Source organism: Lissotriton helveticus, chromosome 5_1 (genome assembly GCF_964261635.1).
Source record: "Lissotriton helveticus chromosome 5_1, aLisHel1.1, whole genome shotgun sequence".
Classification (NCBI taxonomy): Eukaryota; Metazoa; Chordata; class Amphibia; order Caudata; family Salamandridae; genus Lissotriton; species Lissotriton helveticus.
In genome coordinates, this window is record NC_136065.1 from 164,170,440 (window position 1) to 164,192,637 (window position 22,198).

Consider the following 22,198-nt stretch of genomic DNA (forward strand, 5'->3'; position numbering starts at 1 on the left):
TATTTATATGTTTACTTACCTGTAAACCACCCTAATCCATAGTTTACTACTCCCCACCCTGCCCCTTCCCACGTCACCGCCTGGCATTTACTCCCACTACCGACCACTGCTGCAGGTTGGTAGATGTGACAATACCTGATTTTTGGTTATGCCCACCCCTTGCTCACCTCTAAAAGATGTCCTAATAAAACTTGGGGACTGAATCACAAAAGCATTTATGAATATGCTAAATTATGCTCCTGTGGTACTCTTTTACGCAGTCTTAGATGACTGCGAAAAGGCCCCAAATCATTTAAAATTGGAATATTCATACAAAGTTAGTACAGATTTAAAGGACTGCGGGGCATATTACCAACCAATAGAGATAATTTTTGTCTCTAACTTGTTTAGAGACAAATATTATCGCCGCAAATCGGCGATTTTTATCGCAGATAAACCTTGCTATTAGCAAGGTTTATCGCAAATGCGATAAAAAACGGACGCAATGCATGAATATCGCTGAAAAGTCCGCGATATTCATGCATTATCGAGCAAATGCTCTTAGCCATGTTATCCACCTCCCATTGGATAACATGTCTAAGAACTGCTCAGGGCAGGTGTTAGCTTTTGGAGATATTCGCGCTTAGCGCGAATATCTCCAAAAGTTGGTAATAGGAGATAGCGATGTTAGCGACTGTTTCCAGTCGCTAACATCTTGGCACGCCCACTTTGCATGTCATTAGTGATAAATATCACTGACATGCAAAGCGGGGCCCAAGATGGTCGCTATCTCCTATTAGCTGTTGCTAACTGGTGTTAGCGACAGCTTGGTAATAGGGAGATAATTTTATCTCCGCTTTCTTGGCTTTTAAAGCCAAAAAAGCGGAGATAAACCCCCTTGATAATATGCCCCTGCGTTCTCTTTGCTCCTTTACGGTTAGGGAGTTGAACAATATTGGAGTGATTCGTAAGTGCCTATAAGAGTAAAAAAAAGGAGCAATTTAACATTCGTAATCGTCCTCTTCTGATAAATTGAGGGGTATATTACCAACAACTAGCGATAATTTTTGTCTCTAACTTGTTTAGAGACAAAAATTATCGCCGCACATCGGCGATTTTTATCGCAGATAAACCTTGCTATTAGCAAGGTTTATCGCAAATGCGATAAAAAACGGCCGCAATGCATGAATATCGCTGAAAAGTCAGCGATATTCATGCATTATCGAGCAAATGCTCTTAGCCATGTTATCCACCTCCCATTGGATAACATGGTGAAGAACTGCTCAGGGCAGGTGTTAGCTTTTGGAGATATTCGCGCTTAGCGCGAATATCTCCAAAAGTTGGTAATAGGAGATAGCGATGTTAGCGACTGTTTCCAGTCGCTAACATCTTGGCACGCCCACTTTGCATGTCATTAGTGATAAATATCACTGACATGCAAAGCGGGGCCCAAGATGGTCGCTATCTCCTATTAGCTGTCACTAACTGGTGTTAGCGACAGCTTGGTAATAGGGAGATAATTTTATCTCCGCTTTCTTGGCTTTTAAAGCCAAAAAAGCGGAGATAAACCCCTTGATAATATACCCCTGAGTGTTGAGTTTGTAGAACTTTAGGAATTTGCTTATCCACTGCTGCATTGGCAAACATAATGATGCTAACTTTTCAAAAAGCAACACGTTATGCAATCGCTTGTTACCCTTGAGTAATCATCGTAGCAAAATTGCCTCTGAAACTCAGGAGTAGAACAGATAAAATCAGAACCTGCTCGCTTAGCAAATCAATAAGCCAGGGTTTCAGATATGAAAGTACAGTGAGAAGTGCTCCATTATTTATTGCGTAATTCCAGTCACTGCTAAACCTTCCCAGCATTAATTTTAAAGAGCTCGCGCCCTGCTGCTGCCAGTGGAGACTGGCATGAGAGGGGCAGTGGAAGGGAAGAGCGCACCTGCAACTCTACGTTCTTGCAATATTCATGCAACTTGCACCCATGGGTCACCCCTGCGATCCTACAATCAGCGATGAGATGGAAGACTGGTTAACTATTCATCAGTTCACGAGTCAACTAGCACAATCACCTGTTTTGCTTCTGCATCGTGTCTTCAAGCAGCCTTCTCTATTGGGCATAGCTGCATAAGGTGAAATTGCATGTAAATATTGCAGATTTATGGAAAGGGGAATCTTTTTGTACATTTTGTATTAAGTTAATGGTAGAGCTTCAGGGTTATGTCTACTGGAAATGAGTTGGTACAGGCTGTGCATCTGAAGGTTCTTTGGGGCTGTGAGGTTTGGAACATCAATTCATGTATTTTCCATTTTCAGATGATTCTAGCCCTTGTGCTAACAAACAATACTAAATTATGTGTTAAACTTTCAGAAACATCTTTACACAAAAAATACCCAAAATCTCAGGGAACCTATTGTCACACAATTGATACCCAAAGATAGCTTGAACAAGTGTTCATAAAGCCATTTTTTTTTCACTTGGATTTTTATTTTTTTCTCCTTGCATTAACAATATGTTAAATGAAATTCAATGTCCAGCAAGACAGGTCAAGTGACTTGGTGCATGTTGAGTGTTTAGTGGATTAGTGCATATTAAAATAAGAGATAGGCACTTCACGTTTGCAGTTGTTGCTTCAATTTTCAGCTTTTCACTATTACAAAACATCATGTTCAATGCTGCCATTCTTGCTGCAACGGTGACAATCACAGCACTCCTCCAAGAGTTTTCATCCTTCCATCAGTGAAATTGATCATTTTCTCCTTAGCTCTCTTTAACTACCTTGAAGGACTTCATTCTTTGTGTTCACTTCTATGGATAGGCTAGAAACAGGTGTGTAGATTCAGGGATTTGGGGGTGTATGGGGCATTACATCCCCCTAATAAATGTATTTTCTGATGAATAGTTGGGTACAGGTGCTTTCAGTTGGGTATGGTGAGGTGTCTGCCGGACTTCATCTGAAATGTTGGCATGCACACACTGACAAAAATACACACACACCCTCTCTCATCTTTGTTTTGAAAGTCCTCACAAATGTGGGTTATTTTACAAAGGTGTGTCTTTCTCTCATTTGCTACTCCTACCAATCTGCATTCATTCCCATTTCCATTGGCCTAAGCCCCTCTCATGTGCCTGGCTTTTTGGATAAATGGGACAACAAGTTATCCTGAGCGCTACACAATGTGTATCATGAAAACAAAGTCCAGTCCATCTTCTTTCAATTCCGATGATTTATTCTTGAGGTATAATATAGTCTTCTCCAGATCACACAATAGCCAAAACATGTTTGCCCATAAAAAAGACTTTTTAGATCAAAACAGGACCTCACACATATCGAGTTCTATCATCAGTTTGGAAATATCAATTTCAGAATTTATTTCCATATTTCTTCAGAACTGTCACCCTCTCTGTATTTCTTCTTTAATTAGCTCGTTTTCCTTTGTGCTTTTCATGATTCTAGGTCATCTTTTAACTTTAGATGCCTCTATCTCTTGCAGGCGGTTAATGGAGAAGCGGTCGAATGACAGCCGGGACTGTGGTCATCACCGGTGGAATTTTAGCGACTGTTATTCTGCTCTGCATCATAGCAGTACTCTGCTACTGTAGGCTTCAGGTAAGATACCTTTTGTATAGCAGGGTACCTGTGTGGAAGAATATAGAACATCCATTTATCAAAGACCGTGGATAATGCAACCCTTGGAAAAGTAGGAATGACATCATAGGAGAATATTTGGAGGGATGTGTGGGTTCAACCAGGAAGCTAAAGCAGGAATTAGTCAACACCATTGAATTGCTAAGAGCTCCTTTGAAGACAATGGAGTAACTCATGGCCAATATTGGCTGGTATAGGCCTTCCTTCTGCTCCAACAGTCCACTGTTTGCCTTTCTGTTTCTCCTGGCTTAGTTTAGAACAATCTCCCCTGCACCTCGGGCATATAACTAGTATAGCCCACGGTAGCAGCAATTGGGTTATATTATTAAATTGGTAATACCTTATGGCAGCATTTTATTATTAAAGCACCTGCAGCACTCATGCATCTAAAGCTAGTTCGTCTTTATTTATTTTTTATAGAAATTAGTTATTAAATATATTATATATATTTTTGAGGGATGCAAAGGCGTGAATTTACACAACTGCAGCATTTACAAATATCCCTTTTTGTGGCCATCTTCTGTGTGATAAAGATCTTAGTTTAAATATGAAAATAACTGTTTACTAAGTAGGTTTAGCCAAATGCATATGATCCAACTATGTTGCATAGTATTTGCGAGTATGAACATTGGAGTTTCAAAGTAACCTTATTGTGTTTGGTTTTAACCTTTTCATTTCGTTTATGAGCACAAAGCAAAATTCTAACAGATCCTTCGAAAATAAAAAGGAAAATATCCCATAATGAAGTGAAATTTAAAACCTGTCTCTTCCTGACTCACTGAAGAACGACATGTCATTGCTCTGGATCAGAGTGTCTTTGGCTTCTGTGTCATTTAAAACCTCCGAAAATGTTCCCCGAATTTAGGGCCATATTATCAAGAAAGGGTGATACATTATCGCCGCTTTTATCGGCAGAAAACTGCAGCTAAATAGGCGATAATGGGCTTGATAATATGCCCTTGTGAATTCCCATAGAAGCCCAGGTTAACATCTATGGGAATTCACAAGATAATGTATCACCGTTTCTTGATAATATGGCCCTTGATTCTGTCTTTTCTTTTTACCCGATAAGGATGCTTTCCATCAAAAGTCCACTGTGGAAGCAAGCGAGCTTCTAAATTTAATTATAATATTTATTACTGAAAGTAAAAAATTGAACCAGAGGTGTTCAATACATAAATAAAGACTATTTATCGTCATTGACGAACAAAAGAGTATATTTAAAATTAGTCCAAGGAATAAAACCGGTGAGTTCCTGGTGTGGTACCCCTGGTTACAAAATATATTGTAGAATGCGAAATAAACAAAGCGATACTGAGGATTTCCCTCCTTTACACAATAGTTTATCAGCAAACACTATAAAGATTAGATTATTTTATTAGGGGCTGTCATTAATGTTTACTTATATTTGAGGGCATTACATAGAGACCTATTATAAAACTAAGCTTTGGCAAAGCAATAGGTTCCTCTTTAGCCACCTATAAGCATTGCCAGTGGTTTTCAGTGATTTTGTAGTTGTGTGCATCAGACATATGTGTGCCTACAAAATGAGGTAGGTGATTTTTTTCGTTTTGTTTACTGATCCAACTTCGATTAGTAGATCAGTAAAAAAGTAAAGCAAAAGTGTTTTTTAAGCAGAGGAGCGCTGGTGAGGGAGAAGCAACATGGAGGATGCAGGTAGGGGAAGTAACACAGACAGAAGCAACATTGAGGGCATGGGTGGGAGAAAGCAACACGGAGGGAGTAGGTAGGAGGAAGCAACATGGTTGGAGCACATGTATATCAAGGAAGTAGAGTGTGGGTGGGACAGAAGCACAGGGGTGAGAGAGAGCAATGTTTAGCTTGGGGGAGGAGAGAAGCATGAAGGATGAGCGCAAAACAGGGGGAAGAGGAGAAGCACACGGGCAAGAAAGATCAATACATTTGTTATGATAATTATTGAAAATCCTTCTACCATCAATGATTTTTGATTGACGCTAGCGGATTCTGTTAAGAATGCAAGTCCCCACTGCAGAAGTGGCCACAAATGTAGAACCAACGAAAGAGACAGTCTGCATGGGGAAGAGAATCTCCAGTGTACACAGGAATTACATGCCAACAGGGAACAGATAGTGAGTCTTAGAGTTGATTCTCAGCCAATAATGTTATTTGAGAATCGCAAAGAGGGATTTTCATACATATGCCCCTTAATCGTTAAATTACTTTTCACTGCTTCTGCTTAAATGTGAGAAGGATATCTTTTTTTGGTCAATGTAAATATTATCTGTTGGACTTGGCCTTATCTGCATGGTCACCCCCAAGAGTTTTGCCTCTACCATCCACTTTTTTGCTGAAATTTGTTTGTGTGGTCTTTAGGACTCTGTTCACTTTACCACAGATAAACAGTGCTAACGTGCTTGTGCGCTCTTTCCTAAACATGGTAGAATTGGCTTACACCAATTGGCAGATTTATTTTATTTGTGAGTCCCTAGTAAAGTGTTACTACATGTACCCAGGGCTTGTAAATTAAATGCTGCTTGTGGACCTGCAGCACTGATTGTGCCACCCATTTAAGTAGCGTTTTAAACAAACTTCAAGCCTGCTATTGAAGCCTGTGCGGGCAGTTTCAAACTGCCATTTTGGCCTGGCAAAATAAGCCTTTTTGCTAAGCCCAAATCTACCTTTGTAAGACATAACAGTCATCCCTAGAGTAGGCCCTGAACAGCCCAGAGTGCTGGATGCAGTGTGTTGAAAAAGTTGGGCATGGACATTTAAGTTTTACTTGTACTAGTAGTGGAAACCTCTTATATTTGTTACAGCAAGACCCACCTCTCACGGAATATCTTTGGGTTTCTGTATTACATTTAATAAGTGATAACTGTCAATTGAGAGCAGGAAGACAGATCGAGTTTGGTGTCTATATAATTGTAAAGTCTAATTTTAAGTCAATTCTGAAAATGCCACTTTTCAAAGGTTTGCATTTTCGTTTTCTAACTATTTGGTGCCTGCACCATGTCCCTGGGACACATGTCTGAGTGTAGCTTGCAGCTGGTCCTTGTATATTGTTCCTCGACATTGAGGCAAATGGAGGCTAGGTGTTGGCTGGATGGACCATTATGGCTTAACGAGAGGGAGGAGCTGTCATCTACAACACTTGCACATCATGAAAGCTTTGCCTGAAACACACTCACAAGGGGTTTGTCACTAGTCTTTTGATTCCCCAGACAAGCTGGGGCCAAGGCAAGGAGGAGAAAGATGCCTGACACCTCAGGGGGTGAAAGCCTCTGAAACCCTTTACTTCAATGTGGGCACCGGCATAAATAACAGACCTTCAAAACCAACTCTTCACTACGCATTTGGGCATGTGAAATACTGATAAGAAGGACAGCTGTGCTGCTTTGCTGCAAGAAGGACTCCTACTCTGCTGCCCTGCTATGCAATCCTCCTTCCTGGGTGAGAAGGATTCTACCTGGATCTTAAACCCAAGACCACTAGAGTGACCCTAGGAGTAGTTGTCTGGCCTCCTGAACAGAGCCTCAGGGACAGAACGGGCTCTAAAAACCTTGTACTCAACAACAGAACTCTGCCAGCTGTGAAACCTGCCCTCCCGACTGAGGTGGTATGGTGTGCAAAATAATGATAGACTGGTATGAGGCCCCCAGTAATTGCCAGTGGCTGAGATTTATTCAAGCATTCCATCCATCACTTTTTGTATACTCTAGTATGTCACGGTATGCCCAGGCATGCGTTCCATGCACACTGTGTCACTGGAACCAAGCTGCACCTGGCTGAAGAGCCCATAGCAAGGGTGAAATTGTTTCTGGATTGCTTGTATTCCAGTTTAGGGAACAACTGGCTTGGCAGTTCGGGCTGGACTGTTTCCATTGGAGCAGGGTCAAGACTGATTTGCATTTAGCTAGGTGCTAAACCTGGCATCCTTGGTGTGGTTTCCCCTGGCTTTTTGCTTCTGCCTCCTGCATATTTGACTGTATGCTAGACTTCGTCTTTGCTGGTTTTTGAACTCTGAACACTTTATTACTGCTGATCTGTGCTAAAGTGCAAGTGCCCCTATGTAAATTATGATGGTGATTGGTTATCCATGACTGGCATATATGATTTACTGGTAAGCTCCTAGTAAAGTGCACTGTGTGTGCCCAGGGCCTGTAATTCAAATGCTACTAGGGGGCCTGCAGCACTGACTGTGCAGCCTGCAGGAGTAGCCCTGCAAATCTGTCTCAGGCCTGCGACTTCAGTGTCTGAGTGCACTTTTAAACTGCAATTTCTAAACCTTCCCTTTTATTACAGGTAAAGCACCCCTAATGTGGGCCCAATGTAGCCCCATGAGTAGGGTGCAGTGTATGTGGAAGGTAGGACCTGTACGGTGTGTTTTACCAGCCCTGATAGTGAAATACTACTAATTTCGTTTTTCACTATTGCAAGGACTCTCTTGCATAGGTTATCATTGGAGCTGCCTTCAATTGGGAAGATTTGGAGTTCGGGTTCCTTGAACTCTGTATTTAAAAACACATCTGGTAGTTTTTTGATTTGTGTGTTTTGGAAATGTTTTTTTAGAAATTGGTCATTTTTTTGCTTTACCATCCTGTGTCTCTGCCTGCAGAATCCACATCTGGTTTAGACTGACAGGGGCTGTTTGTGCAATCACTCAAGACAGTCACACAAAGGGAGAGGAGGAATGCCCTGCATATCCCGAAGGCTCATCACCAGGCTGAAGGGCCTTCTTGTGCAAGAGTGGTGGGAGGAGTTGTCACCCACACCTGAATAGGGCTGTGCTTGTCCTCACACAAAGCTGTCTCCACCCACCTACAGTGTGTCTGGAGCCAGGTCAGGGCAAGGCAGGGTTCGTGCACTAAAGACTATACTTTTAAGTATGCCTACTTCAAAGGCGGAAAGGGGTATAAATATTTGACCTATAACCCCACATTTTCAGCACACTTCTGGATCAAAAAAGAGATTCTGCCCAGAAGAAGAGCTGGAGAATCTGTAAGAGGGAACCTGCCACTCTGCCTGTTGCTGTGTTGTTCTTGCCTGCTGCTTTCTGTGTTTGTCTTGGGCAGTCGAAGGACTGGACTTTACTTTCTTATCCTGATTGTTGAGGCTCTCCAAGGGCTTGTGTGTGCTTGCCTCCTGTTGGAATTCTCAGGGCCATCAAAGACTTCATCTGCAGCTCCCTTGAAATCCTAGACTGTGAGTTATCACCTGTGAGGTGATGCAGTTCTGAGCCGTTGGAGGTGGGTTTCCTGTTTCAAGTACTGAAACTCCATGCATCGCCCTTCAGCAACTGTTTTTCCTGCCACAGCAAAGCCCCGTTGTTAAAAAACAAATGCATCTCCACAGTGCGGCCGAAGAATCGATGCAGTGCCTGTCGTGCGACCGAGAGATCGCCACAATAGAAACACACAATTGATGGATGGAATGCAGAGCAAATCAAAATATTCACCCCCAGGCAAGAGATATGGGTTAAATCCATCATTATTTTGCTCACCATGCCACCCCAGTTGAGACCTGGTAATATGCAAATCAGTCTTGACCCTGTGCCTCATGGGAACAGTCCAGCCCAAACTGCCAAGCCAGGACCTCCCTGGACCGGAAACAAGCATCCTAGAACTGGTTTCGAGGTTTCACCCCTCATCAGCGAGGATAGCTAGAATCCAGTGGCACAGTGAGCCAGGGACCCACATCTGGGCTTACCTGCCGCACTTAGGGTGAGAAAGCAAAAGGCACACAACTGATGGACAGAATGCACAACAAATCAAAACATTCAACCCCAGTCAATAGATCTGGGTTAAATCTATCATTCTTTTGCTCACCGTGCCACCCCAATTTAGACCTGGCAATATGCAAATCAGTCTTGACCCTGTGCCTCATGGGAACAGTCCAGACTGAACTCTCAAGCAAGGTCCTCCCTGGACTGGAAACAAGCATCCAAGGACCATTTTCGAGGTTTCACCCCTCATTGGCCAGAATAGGTTGAATCCAGTGGCACAGTGAGCCCAGGAACCACGTCTGGGCGTACCCAGCGCACTTAGGGCGAGAAAGCAAAAGACACACAATTGATGGATGGAATGCAGAACAAATCAAAACATTCACACCCAGTCAAGAGATCTGGGTTAAATCCATAATTCCTTTGCTGACCATGCCATCCAAGTTTAGACCTGGCAATATGCAAATCAGTCTTGATCCTGTGCCTCATGTGAACAGTCTAACCCGAACTGACAAGCCAGGTCCTCCCTGGACTGGAAACAAGCATCCTAGGACCGGTTTCGAGGTTTCACCCCCATCAGCTAAGATAGCTTGAATCCAGTGGCACAGTGAGCCTGGGACCCATGTCTGGCCATACCCGGTGCACTTAGGGCGAGAAAGCAAAAGACACACAATTGATGGACGGAATGCAGAACAAATCAAAAGAGATTGCTTCAACCTGAGTCCTGATCACCATGTCTCCGATGTCTGAGTGCCCCACTTTGACACAGACCCAGCTGAAGGAATCTATGCATCACCTGTTTCACGGCAGTTGCATCAACTCTATGTGCCTGGATTTTCCACGCATCATACCTGTGCACCAAGTCTCCAGCGATGTCACCCCGCAGTAAGGAGCTGATGCTGTGTGTCTGAAATTCGATGCATCGCTTCCCGTCACACTAAGGAAGCAACACAATACTTCTCCTGCCGTGCAGCAGACCTGATGCCTTCATTCCCCTGGGACTCAGGAATTGACGCATCGCTTGTGCTCTCTGATGCATCTCCTCTCTGCGGCTGTTTTTCGTCTTGGATTGACCATATCAAAGGTACTTTGTTCTAAAATCAACATATCCATAGAGGTCTATGGACTAAGGTTGCTTAAACCTTTAATAGAGGGATTGATGTTCATGTATGTTAGATTCTTTGTCATTTTGGTCTTGCTTGATTCAAATAAAGATTGGTTATTTTTCTAAACTGGTGTGGGGTCAATTTGTAGTGTTTTCACAGTGTTTTTGTGTGTTTTATGTGCAAATTGTTTACACATTGCCTCTGAGATAAGCCTGATTGCTCGTGCCATTCTACCAAGGGGGTGAGCAAAAGTTATCTTGGGTGTGTAACACCCTTACCCTGACTAAAATAAGGGTCACTACTTGTACAGGGTTGTTGAGAGACATTCAAGCATTCCATCCATCACTTTTTGTATACTTTAGTTTGTCACCCTAAGTGGGACTGGTATGCCCAGAAGTGGGCCCCGTGCACACTGTGTCAATGGAACCAAGCTGTACCTGGCTGATGAGCTCATAACAAGGGTAAAACCGGTACTGGGTTGCTTGTGTTCATGTTCAGGGAGAACCTGACTTTGCAGTACGGGATGGACTGTTCTTATTGGAGCAGCGTGAAGCTTGATTTGCACATAGCTGGGTTCAAACTGAGGTGGCATGGTGTGCAAAATTACGATGAACTGGGATGCAGCCCTGAATATTTATCAGTGGCTAAGGTTATTTCAAACATTCTGTCCATTGTTTTTTGTATACTTTAGTAAGTCACCCTAAGTGAGATTGATATGCCCAGCCGTTAGTCCTGTACACACTGTGTCACTGAAAACAAACAATACCCACCTGATGAGCCCATAACATGGGGAAAAAACAGTCTTGGGTTGCTTGTGTTCAGGTTCAGGGAGGACTTGGCTTGGCAATGTGGACTGGACTGTTACCATTGGAGCAGAGTCAAGACTAACTTGTATATCTGGGTCCTAACTGAGGTGGCATGGAGTACAAAATAACGATGGACTGGGATATGGCCTTAATAATTATCAGTGGCAGAGATTAATTCAACCATTCCATCCATCATTCTTTGTGTACTTTAGTATGTCTTCTTAAGTCGGATGGACATAGGTTCGGTGCACACTATGTCACTGGAACCAAGCTATACCTGGCTGATGAGCCCATAACAAGGGTGAAACCAGTCCTGGGTTGCTTGTGTTCCAGTTCAGGAAGGACCTGACTTGGAAGTTCAGGTGGGCTGTTCCCATTGGAGCAGTGGAAAGAGTAATTTGCATATAGCTGGGTCCAAACTGAGATGGCATGGTGTGCAATATAAGAATGGACTGGGAGGAGGCCCAAGTATTTCCCGGTGGTTGAGATTAATTCAAAAATTCTATCCATCACTTTTTGTATACTTTAGTATGTTGCACTAAGTCCTGGTAAATGACAAAGTGATATTTTTCAGTAGTGCTTTACGTTTACTATTGATTTTTACCTTAACACGTTAACAAATCATAACTCTGGTTCCCTTTGTCTAATTGTCATCATTCTGATGTTTTTTTGATTATTACATTTCTATTTACTAAAATGGTTTTGGAATACTATTGTTCTGAGCATTTCTGTCCACTTTCCCTGTGCTGGCACTCAATTGGTTGCCTTGTGCCAACACAGGCACCCAGGCACCACTGTGCAAGGGTGTCTACATTGTAGGGATGATAGTTTTGGTGCAGAAACGGGGCACCTTCCTTCCTAAAAAAACATCAGTGGAGGGGATTTCCTCTTTCTACGTGTGCTGCATAATGCAGCACATGTACAAAGAGGAAAAAAAGAGGAGAAATAATGTAATTTCTCCTTGATGCGCCTCCCAAACACCTCCCCTGGGGAGCCATAGGCTTTTGATGCATTCCCAGGTTTACAACTTGTTGTACATCTAAGAATGGGTCAAATGCCATTGTTGTTATGTTGGAACCCCTATGTTTGCTAAGTTGGTCAGGTCACTCCCTCCAAGATATATCTATACAAAATCTATTTTTAACATTTGTAGACATGGATCCCCAAAAAGGGTTTCCCAGCACTAGTGCAGAAATCAAGTCAACCACTCGCAGCACTAATGCCAGAATAAGAACAGCCAAGTCTTCAGTTGTTTATGGAATACCGTCCCCATAGAACAGAGGAAGAGATGGAGGGAATTCCATAATGTTGACAGAACGTATCTAAAGGAAAGACCTTCTTGTCTGGCACAATGACTCCTTGGAACTTCAGCTTGTCTAAGATAAGTAGAGCAAAGGGGGGCATATTATCAAGGACCGGTGTTAAAATTATCGCCGCTTTATCGGCAGGAAACTGCCGATAAAACGGCAATAATGGGCTTGATAATACACCCTTGTTAATTCCCATAGATGCCTATGTTCTTGGGTTAACATGGGCTTCTATGGGAATTAACAAGGGCGTATTATCAAGCCCATTATCGCCATAATTTTAACACCGGTCCTTGATAATATGCCCCAGGGTTCTTGAGAGACAGTAGGAGGCCACCAACTCCCTACAGTTGCGAGATCCCACCTCTCCGAGTGCCCTATAGGAAGAGTAAAGTGCTTTGAAATGTATGTGCTTAACTACAGACAACCAGTGAAGCTTCCTGAGTAGAGACCGGAGAGTATTTAGGGATGTGGCCCAAAAGAAGTGTGGCCGCATTTTGGGTCATTTGGAGCCTTTTAACTGCAGCTTTAGAAGTTCCCAGGTGAAGGATATTTCTGTAGTCCAGCCAAGCTATGATCGAAGCCTGGACAATGGTCCTTGGAGTTCGTGTAGGCATTAGCCAAGGAATTTCCCTGAGACTCCTCAGCATTCTCCAAACTGCAGCTGGTCACAGTCTTAGTCTGGTGGGGAAAACTCAGTTACGAATCGAGCCACATTCCAAATTCTTCACTATGTGTTACGCCTCTGTCAAAGGTCCTAGTGCTTCTGGCCACCAGGGCCTACATTAGTCCCTGGGCAAACATCTAAACGTCTTCCTAGCTAGAAATCACTTAGTTCTGTTTAGGGATACCCCCGGGTGATGAGTGCGCTCATGCAAATACTGATTGATTGATTGACAGCAAAATTGTGAATACTATTTGTTAAAACAAATATAAAAGAAAGATAAAAGGTAAAACTGACACTGGAAGAAGACGTACAGACTTGGCACACAAAAAATACATAAAAAAGAGTACTTCAGCAAAACTCTGCTTAAAATTGAAAGCTCTATAGAGGCGAATATTGAGAGCAAAAAGAGGGTACATGTGTTTTAGAATGTTACAGGTATAAATAACAGAATGTCTAATCCGATGGAGTAGACAGAAAAGGCAAATCTAATCCATATATTATATATTTGTGAAGTTTTGATAGAACCTCGAAGGCAAGTGTTGAAAAACGGTTTTATCAAAGGAAATTTTAGAACCACTCAAATATTTTAGAATATTGTTTTAATGGCTTACCTAATGAGACGACTTCCCATACTGTCAAATATAGCTATATAATAAATGCTTTGCTTCTACAGGCCCTGGTGTAGACGTCGTGTAAGTTATGGTTAAACAATTGTTGAGAAGTTTATAATTAGCTAACAGGAGATCCTTGACTAATTTGTTTATTTTTTGTTTGGAAAGCGCCGGAACCCATCACCAGATTAATTATAATAAATGTCAGCGGTTGTATGCATGCATGGTTCTTATGTGAATTTATTTGTACACCAGGCAATGCTTTTAATTGCCTCCTGCAATACTACACTGTAATGCCACAAATGATTCGACAACTCAAAAAAATAACATTAATCATCTAACGTAGCACATTTTACTTTTTAAACCATTCGAATCTTAATATATGTCTTAATACAAATTCGAATTAAGTGTTTCTATTATGATTCTGTATTTTACCTACACTTAGAATATAAATGCAGCCCATCCCCCACTTCCAAAGAATGCGTCGAATTTGCTGTTTGCTCTTTCTTCCCTGATCACTTTGGTTATTATAGTTTCTCCCTTTGTAGTTTGCTGTTTTTCTATTACCGGATTTTACGGTTCATGCTTTCATTTGTACTGCACACATCCGCCTATTGCAAATGCAATTACATTTTCACTGTCAAAAAGCCCCCATTACTGATGCCTATGTTCTTGGGTTAACATGGGCTTCTATGGGAATTAACAAGGGCGTATTATCAAGCCCATTATCGCCATAATTTTAACACCGGTCCTTGATAATATGCCCCAGGGTTCTTGAGAGACAGTAGGAGGCCACCAACTCCCTACAGTTGCGAGATCCCACCTCTCCGAGTGCCCTATAGGAAGAGTAAAGTGCTTTGAAATGTATGTGCTTAACTACAGACAACCAGTGAAGCTTCCTGAGTAGAGACCGGAGAGTATTTAGGGATGTGGCCCAAAAGAAGTGTGGCCGCATTTTGGGTCATTTGGAGCCTTTTAACTGCAGCTTTAGAAGTTCCCAGGTGAAGGATATTTCTGTAGTCCAGCCAAGCTATGATCGAAGCCTGGACAATGGTCCTTGGAGTTCGTGTAGGCATTAGCCAAGGAATTTCCCTGAGACTCCTCAGCATTCTCCAAACTGCAGCTGGTCACAGTCTTAGTCTGGTGGGGAAAACTCAGTTACGAATCGAGCCACATTCCAAATTCTTCACTATGTGTTACGCCTCTGTCAAAGGTCCTAGTGCTTCTGGCCACCAGGGCCTACATTAGTCCCTGGGCAAACATCTAAACGTCTTCCTAGCTAGAAATCACTTAGTTCTGTTTAGGGATACCCCCGGGTGATGAGTGCGCTCATGCAAATACTGATTGATTGATTGACAGCAAAATTGTGAATACTATTTGTTAAAACAAATATAAAAGAAAGATAAAAGGTAAAACTGACACTGGAAGAAGACGTACAGACTTGGCACACAAAAAATACATAAAAAAGAGTACTTCAGCAAAACTCTGCTTAAAATTGAAAGCTCTATAGAGGCGAATATTGAGAGCAAAAAGAGGGTACATGTGTTTTAGAATGTTACAGGTATAAATAACAGAATGTCTAATCCGATGGAGTAGACAGAAAAGGCAAATCTAATCCATATATTATATATTTGTGAAGTTTTGATAGAACCTCGAAGGCAAGTGTTGAAAAACGGTTTTATCAAAGGAAATTTTAGAACCACTCAAATATTTTAGAATATTGTTTTAATGGCTTACCTAATGAGACGACTTCCCATACTGTCAAATATAGCTATATAATAAATGCTTTGCTTCTACAGGCCCTGGTGTAGACGTCGTGTAAGTTATGGTTAAACAATTGTTGAGAAGTTTATAATTAGCTAACAGGAGATCCTTGACTAATTTGTTTATTTTTTGTTTGGAAAGCGCCGGAACCCATCACCAGATTAATTATAATAAATGTCAGTGGTTGTATGCATGCATGGTTCTTATGTGAATTTATTTGTACACCAGGCAATGCTTTTAATTGCCTCCTGCAATACTACACTGTAATGCCACAAATGATTCGACAACTCAAAAAAATAACATTAATCATCTAACGTAGCACATTTTACTTTTTAAACCATTCGAATCTTAATATATGTCTTAATACAAATTCGAATTAAGTGTTTCTATTATGATTCTGTATTTTACCTACACTTAGAATATAAATGCAGCCCATCCCCCACTTCCAAAGAATGCGTCGAATTTGCTGTTTGCTCTTTCTTCCCTGATCACTTTGGTTATTATAGTTTCTCCCTTTGTAGTTTGCTGTTTTTCTATTACCGGATTTTACGGTTCATGCTTTCATTTGTACTGCACACATCCGCCTATTGCAAATGCAATTACATTTTCACTGTCAAAAAGCCCCCATTACTGATGCCTATGTTCTTGGGTTAACATGGGCTTCTATGGGAATTAACAAGGGCGTATTATCAAGCCCATTATCGCCATAATTTTAACACCGGTCCTTGATAATATGCCCCAGGGTTCTTGAGAGACAGTAGGAGGCCACCAACTCCCTACAGTTGCGAGATCCCACCTCTCCGAGTGCCCTATAGGAAGAGTAAAGTGCTTTGAAATGTATGTGCTTAACTACAGACAACCAGTGAAGCTTCCTGAGTAGAGACCGGAGAGTATTTAGGGATGTGGCCCAAAAGAAGTGTGGCCGCATTTTGGGTCATTTGGAGCCTTTTAACTGCAGCTTTAGAAGTTCCCAGGTGAAGGATATTTCTGTAGTCCAGCCAAGCTATGATCGAAGCCTGGACAATGGTCCTTGGAGTTCGTGTAGGCATTAGCCAAGGAATTTCCCTGAGACTCCTCAGCATTCTCCAAACTGCAGCTGGTCACAGTCTTAGTCTGGTGGGGAAAACTCAGTTACGAATCGAGCCACATTCCAAATTCTTCACTATGTGTTACGCCTCTGTCAAAGGTCCTAGTGCTTCTGGCCACCAGGGCCTACATTAGTCCCTGGGCAAACATCTAAACGTCTTCCTAGCTAGAAATCACTTAGTTCTGTTTAGGGATACCCCCGGGTGATGAGTGCGCTCATGCAAATACTGATTGATTGATTGACAGCAAAATTGTGAATACTATTTGTTAAAACAAATATAAAAGAAAGATAAAAGGTAAAACTGACACTGGAAGAAGACGTACAGACTTGGCACACAAAAAATACATAAAAAAGAGTACTTCAGCAAAACTCTGCTTAAAATTGAAAGCTCTATAGAGGCGAATATTGAGAGCAAAAAGAGGGTACATGTGTTTTAGAATGTTACAGGTATAAATAACAGAATGTCTAATCCGATGGAGTAGACAGAAAAGGCAAATCTAATCCATATATTATATATTTGTGAAGTTTTGATAGAACCTCGAAGGCAAGTGTTGAAAAACGGTTTTATCAAAGGAAATTTTAGAACCACTCAAATATTTTAGAATATTGTTTTAATGGCTTACCTAATGAGACGACTTCCCATACTGTCAAATATAGCTATATAATAAATGCTTTGCTTCTACAGGCCCTGGTGTAGACGTCGTGTAAGTTATGGTTAAACAATTGTTGAGAAGTTTATAATTAGCTAACAGGAGATCCTTGACTAATTTGTTTATTTTTTGTTTGGAAAGCGCCGGAACCCATCACCAGATTAATTATAATAAATGTCAGCGGTTGTATGCATGCATGGTTCTTATGTGAATTTATTTGTACACCAGGCAATGCTTTTAATTGCCTCCTGCAATACTACACTGTAATGCCACAAATGATTCGACAACTCAAAAAAATAACATTAATCATCTAACGTAGCACATTTTACTTTTTAAACCATTCGAATCTTAATATATGTCTTAATACAAATTCGAATTAAGTGTTTCTATTATGATTCTGTATTTTACCTACACTTAGAATATAAATGCAGCCCATCCCCCACTTCCAAAGAATGCGTCGAATTTGCTGTTTGCTCTTTCTTCCCTGATCACTTTGGTTATTATAGTTTCTCCCTTTGTAGTTTGCTGTTTTTCTATTACCGGATTTTACGGTTCATGCTTTCATTTGTACTGCACACATCCGCCTATTGCAAATGCAATTACATTTTCACTGTCAAAAAGCCCCCATTACTGATGCACCAACACACTATGCGAGATTACGAGGATAGGGATCTGGTGCAGGGAGACAAGCCGAAAAAAGTTGTATGATGTGCTGTTGGCAGGCTTGGGTGTAAAGTGCAAGGGGGTTAACTGTGTGTATGGTAGAGCTCCCACAACGACCTAGTTAGGAAGAACGTCCGAAAGCAAACCAAAGAGTCCTTAAAAGTACCTTTGATCGCTGTGTAAGGTTATGGGTCAAGTTAAGACTCGCTCTATGGGTGTACCAAGGGGCCGGGTTGCAAAGGCAACAAATTAATTAAGCAATACAGTCAAAATAATAATTGATCGGTTCAAGCCAAGTTCTTAAAAAGGAAAAAAATAGTATCTAATCATCACAGACAAATTGAAACTACATATTGGTTAAGCCAATGAGCCTGGTGTTGGTTGCTGACCTTTTGGCTTTGCCAATGCTTATTTTGGTTATAATTATTATTGTTTTTTTAAATAAAAGAATGGGTTGTATGAAAACAAGCATTATCTAAAATCTAATATCTATTTATTTTGATGTAAAATCGCTCATTCTATCACTAGTATCTTGAACCGAAGGACCTTACTTATTGTGCCAATGTGTGCATTGTGCAAGAGCAGAGTGCCATCACTCATAGTCAGGGAAGCCAGTGGATAACCCTGCGCCCCATGCTGTGTTCAGAAGCAAACTGTGAATGACACTACAGCAGACTAATGGATGAAGAGGGCTGACAGAAAGCTCCTGTGACTATGTATAGTACAGTGCTTAATTTGTAAAAAAAAATGAGTGCCCGGACCTCCTCAGGAGGCTTCTTCAGCTTGCATCGCCCGTTTCCCCTGTCAGCGCTGCCAATTACAGCATCTAACCATCAACTCCTACAAGTGTGACAATTCTGACTACTTCAGGTCCCTTAAGCTATGAGAATAGCTTTGGCAGCACGTATTAGTCATTTATAATGTATATTGAATTAATAAATACTGTTGGTGTGCTGCTTTCTGAATTAGGCAAACATAGCTACCATGTGGCAGCCTGTCATAAGTGCTATTGTTGACAATTAAGTGGCGCGCACCCGAAACCACCGGCTCAAATTAAGTACTGGTATAGTTTATATATTTTTATTAAAAACAAAAGGTCTTGCTTAACATCATACCTAAAAAATGGCAAAGGGAAACTTTAGGAAAAAGGTGGAGCAGCTGTATAGAAAAGAGACTTAGTTAATGTTTCTATGAAACTTTTCAATGAGACTATGGCCCCCAGTGATATGATTGTAAAGTGCCTGCATACGTATTACATGAGATCAACAACGGTTAGACTTAAGCTTGGTTTACAGTATAGTGGGCAGTCAGCCAGTTGGCCAGGTTAGTGGAAGTCATGACCTCCACTCCGCTAGTGGAGAAGCGGCTCTCGTATTTAAAGATTCCTGTCACAAAGTCATGTCAGCGATCACAACAAACAGGAAATTAAAAGTTAAGAAATCTTAAAGGTACAACCGTGCAGGGGTAACAGGCTCATTAGAGCATTGATGTTGTTCTCCATATGTTTAATAGCTGCCACTATCAGTAACCAAGATTTTAGCCCAAACATCATATACTCAGCAGACTCTGGGCAACTTGTGTGGGTTTGGACTCAGTCTCCTCGGCTGCACCATAGGGTCCACAGTGGTTAGGCTTATTGGCACTGGGCTCTGAAGGGCGTATGCTTCTCAGATTGTAACAGGGAGTCAGCCATCTGACTACCTCTTTCTTGCACATGTGAGCAATTTTCCACAAGTGAAGCACTGCAGGTTCAGTCCTCTCTTTGCTAGTCCACAGGTTCAACAGGTGCAGTCCAGACTTTGGTGTAGCCTCTCTTTGGTGGGCCCAGGAAGCAGCAGGGTGGTCCTTCTTCGGTCTTCTCTCCATTGAAGATGTGATCTGATGTCTTGGTGCCAGGGGTGTCACATTTATGCCCGCTATGAGCCTAGTGGTGGTGACGGTTAACTAGCCAATGGGCTACCAGGTCCCCTCCTATCTGATGACTACTTTCTGTAAAGTGTGACATCTAGCTATCCAATAGTGCAATACTCTGCCCACTCCCAATGTGGCAAAAGGCCTCTCTCTGATTGTGGTGCTCGCTAACCCAACATAGAGGTGTGGCAACCAGGGGGGTTCACTCCTCTTGAAAAAACTGTGAGACAACTTCTTTTCACTCTCTGCCCAAGATGGCAGCCTAGTTGACTAAACAAACGAGCACCCCGTTCCTAGTGTGACTGCGATTTGCCCTTCAAAGGCTGCTTTCACTTTCAAATTTGCCTTTTGGGCCCACACCCACTCTGGCCATCTTGCCAGCAGGAGGTCACTCCTCTTTCTTAGGCAGGTGGTTTGTTCCTCTTCCAGAGAGTCATTCTCACCTCTCCCTGGGAGGGAAGACAGCTGTCTCGGGGACAGCAGCTATGTTCAATGAAAATTGGCTACTTGAAAACTTGGCCATCAAAGTGGCAGCTTTCTAAACTTGCCCTTTGTAAAATAGTTACATAAATTCAACTTGAACAACAAGTCAGGATTGATGCATTGATTCATTTGACACAATGAAGAATCCTAATTAGTAGTTCCATTTGAAAGTTAGCACTGCTGAGTTCTCAGCATGTAACTTCATACTCACCAATGGGGCTACTAGACTTAAGTAAAAACAACAATGCAGCGTTTTTACGGTCAGAATATGTAAAGTTCTAACAACACATGTCTGTCTTTTAAATAAAATGCACTCTGCCTTTAGAGCTATTTAGGGCAGCCATAGGGGTCACTAATTAATATTAAAAAGGAAGATTCAGGTTTTACCATTGCTTTAAATGGAGAGGTCGAGGTAGAAGTTTGAAAATCCCTTTGCCAGTCTGAAATGCAACCTGGGAATCAGGCTTTGCTTTGTCACACTTGGGGAGTTCAATAAGTGTTTCAGTCCATGAGGGACACTTAACTTACCGGCCCTGATTTCCCCTAGTTCCCTACACTAAGGACTTATAAGTAAGTTAACTTATGCCAGTTGGGGGTGAACCAATTAAACATACACATTTTAAAGATGAGGGCACTAAGGCCTAGTTAGCAGGTCCCAGTGTACTTTCAGAGTAAAAATAAAGAGAAGCACCAGTCCAAAGGTTTGGGGGTGATCAGGCAAAAAGGGACATTTTCTTACACTCTTGCTACAATAACCATTCACAAACAAAATAAGCACTGGCAAAGTCAAACCATCAGCAGCCAACATGATATCTTTTGCTTTTGCCAGTGCCTATTTCAGTTATGGATATCTAATTGTTCATTTTACTCATCCTTTCATTCAGGTAGTTCTCACAAAAAGATCTGAGATTATCACTTCTATTTCCCTTAGAATGCGGTAATATCAGCAAAAGCACAACTGAATTAGTCAGAATGACAGCTCATTAATTGATGCTCTCTTTGAACAGATGCTCCTTGCTACGTTTGTCCTTTCTTCATTTCTTTAATATGACTGCTGCAAGAACAGATGCGCTCCTTACATGTTTGTCCTTCTTTCCTTTCTTTAGTATTACTGCTGCAAGAAGGAGGAGTCTGAAGAGGATGAAGAAGAGCCTGACTTCGCGGTCCATTCTCGTTTCCCTCCAGTCCACAGCAACCGGAACATAGTCCTGGCCAATGGGCCGTCGCTCTACTCCTCGCCATACACCCAGAAGCACTCGCACTCGCACGCGCACTGCCGGACTGTCTGTCCCACCTGTCCGCACTATGACCCCCCATTCTTCCTGCAGCAGCCGGAGGAGGTGCGCAATGGCGGGGACCGTGTCAGCTACAAAACCATCAGCCAGGAGGAGATTGAAATGCCTATGAACCTGGCGAGCCTGCAGCCTCTGAACCCTAACCGTCTCTCGGCCATGCGCGAGGCCTTCTCGCGCAGCCGCAGTATCAGCACTGATGTCTGAGGGGTCGCGCGGTGGTCCCCCTGCGCCTCCCCACGGGCCTGCGGCAGGGCAGGCCCACCGCAGACTGAAAGACCACTTCAGACTTTTGTACAGCCTCCACTCTCCCCCCACCGTGGCTTTTAGTAACAATTCATCTCTTGTAGGGGAGCTGTTTTAAATGTATCGAAGAGTTGTTATGAATGTATTTATACATTATATTTAATATAAATAGCAAAAAAATATTAGTGCACAGTTTCAAAGTTTATCAGTATTCTAAGTGTTTGACTGAGGGGGAAAGCTGCCACTTCTCAAATGTGTGGGTTTTAAAACAT

The 22,198-nt window shown here is 42.1% G+C and overlaps 1 protein-coding gene across 1 annotated transcript; it reads left to right on the plus strand.

Annotated features, from left to right (window-relative positions):
• The first annotated feature begins 3,500 nt into the window (after positions 1-3,500).
• FAM163B (family with sequence similarity 163 member B) lies at positions 3,501-21,888 on the plus strand. The gene is made up of 2 exons (XM_078640833.1): positions 3,501-3,593; positions 21,495-21,888. The coding sequence occupies exons 1-2, from the start codon at positions 3,501-3,503 to the stop codon at positions 21,885-21,887; spliced, it is 486 nt and encodes a 161-aa protein (XP_078496959.1). The 3' UTR covers position 21,888.
• Positions 21,889-22,198: the final 310 nt, after the last annotated feature.

Bases quoted from the DNA above. Each gene is read 5' to 3' on its own strand.
- FAM163B (XM_078640833.1), top strand. From the start codon at position 3,501: ATGACAGCCGGGACTGTGGTCATCACCGGTGGAATTTTAGCGACTGTT. The intron at 3,594-21,494 runs GTAAGATACCTT...TCCTTTCTTTAG, and splicing joins TCTGCTACTGTAGGCTTCAG to TATTACTGCTGCAAGAAGGA.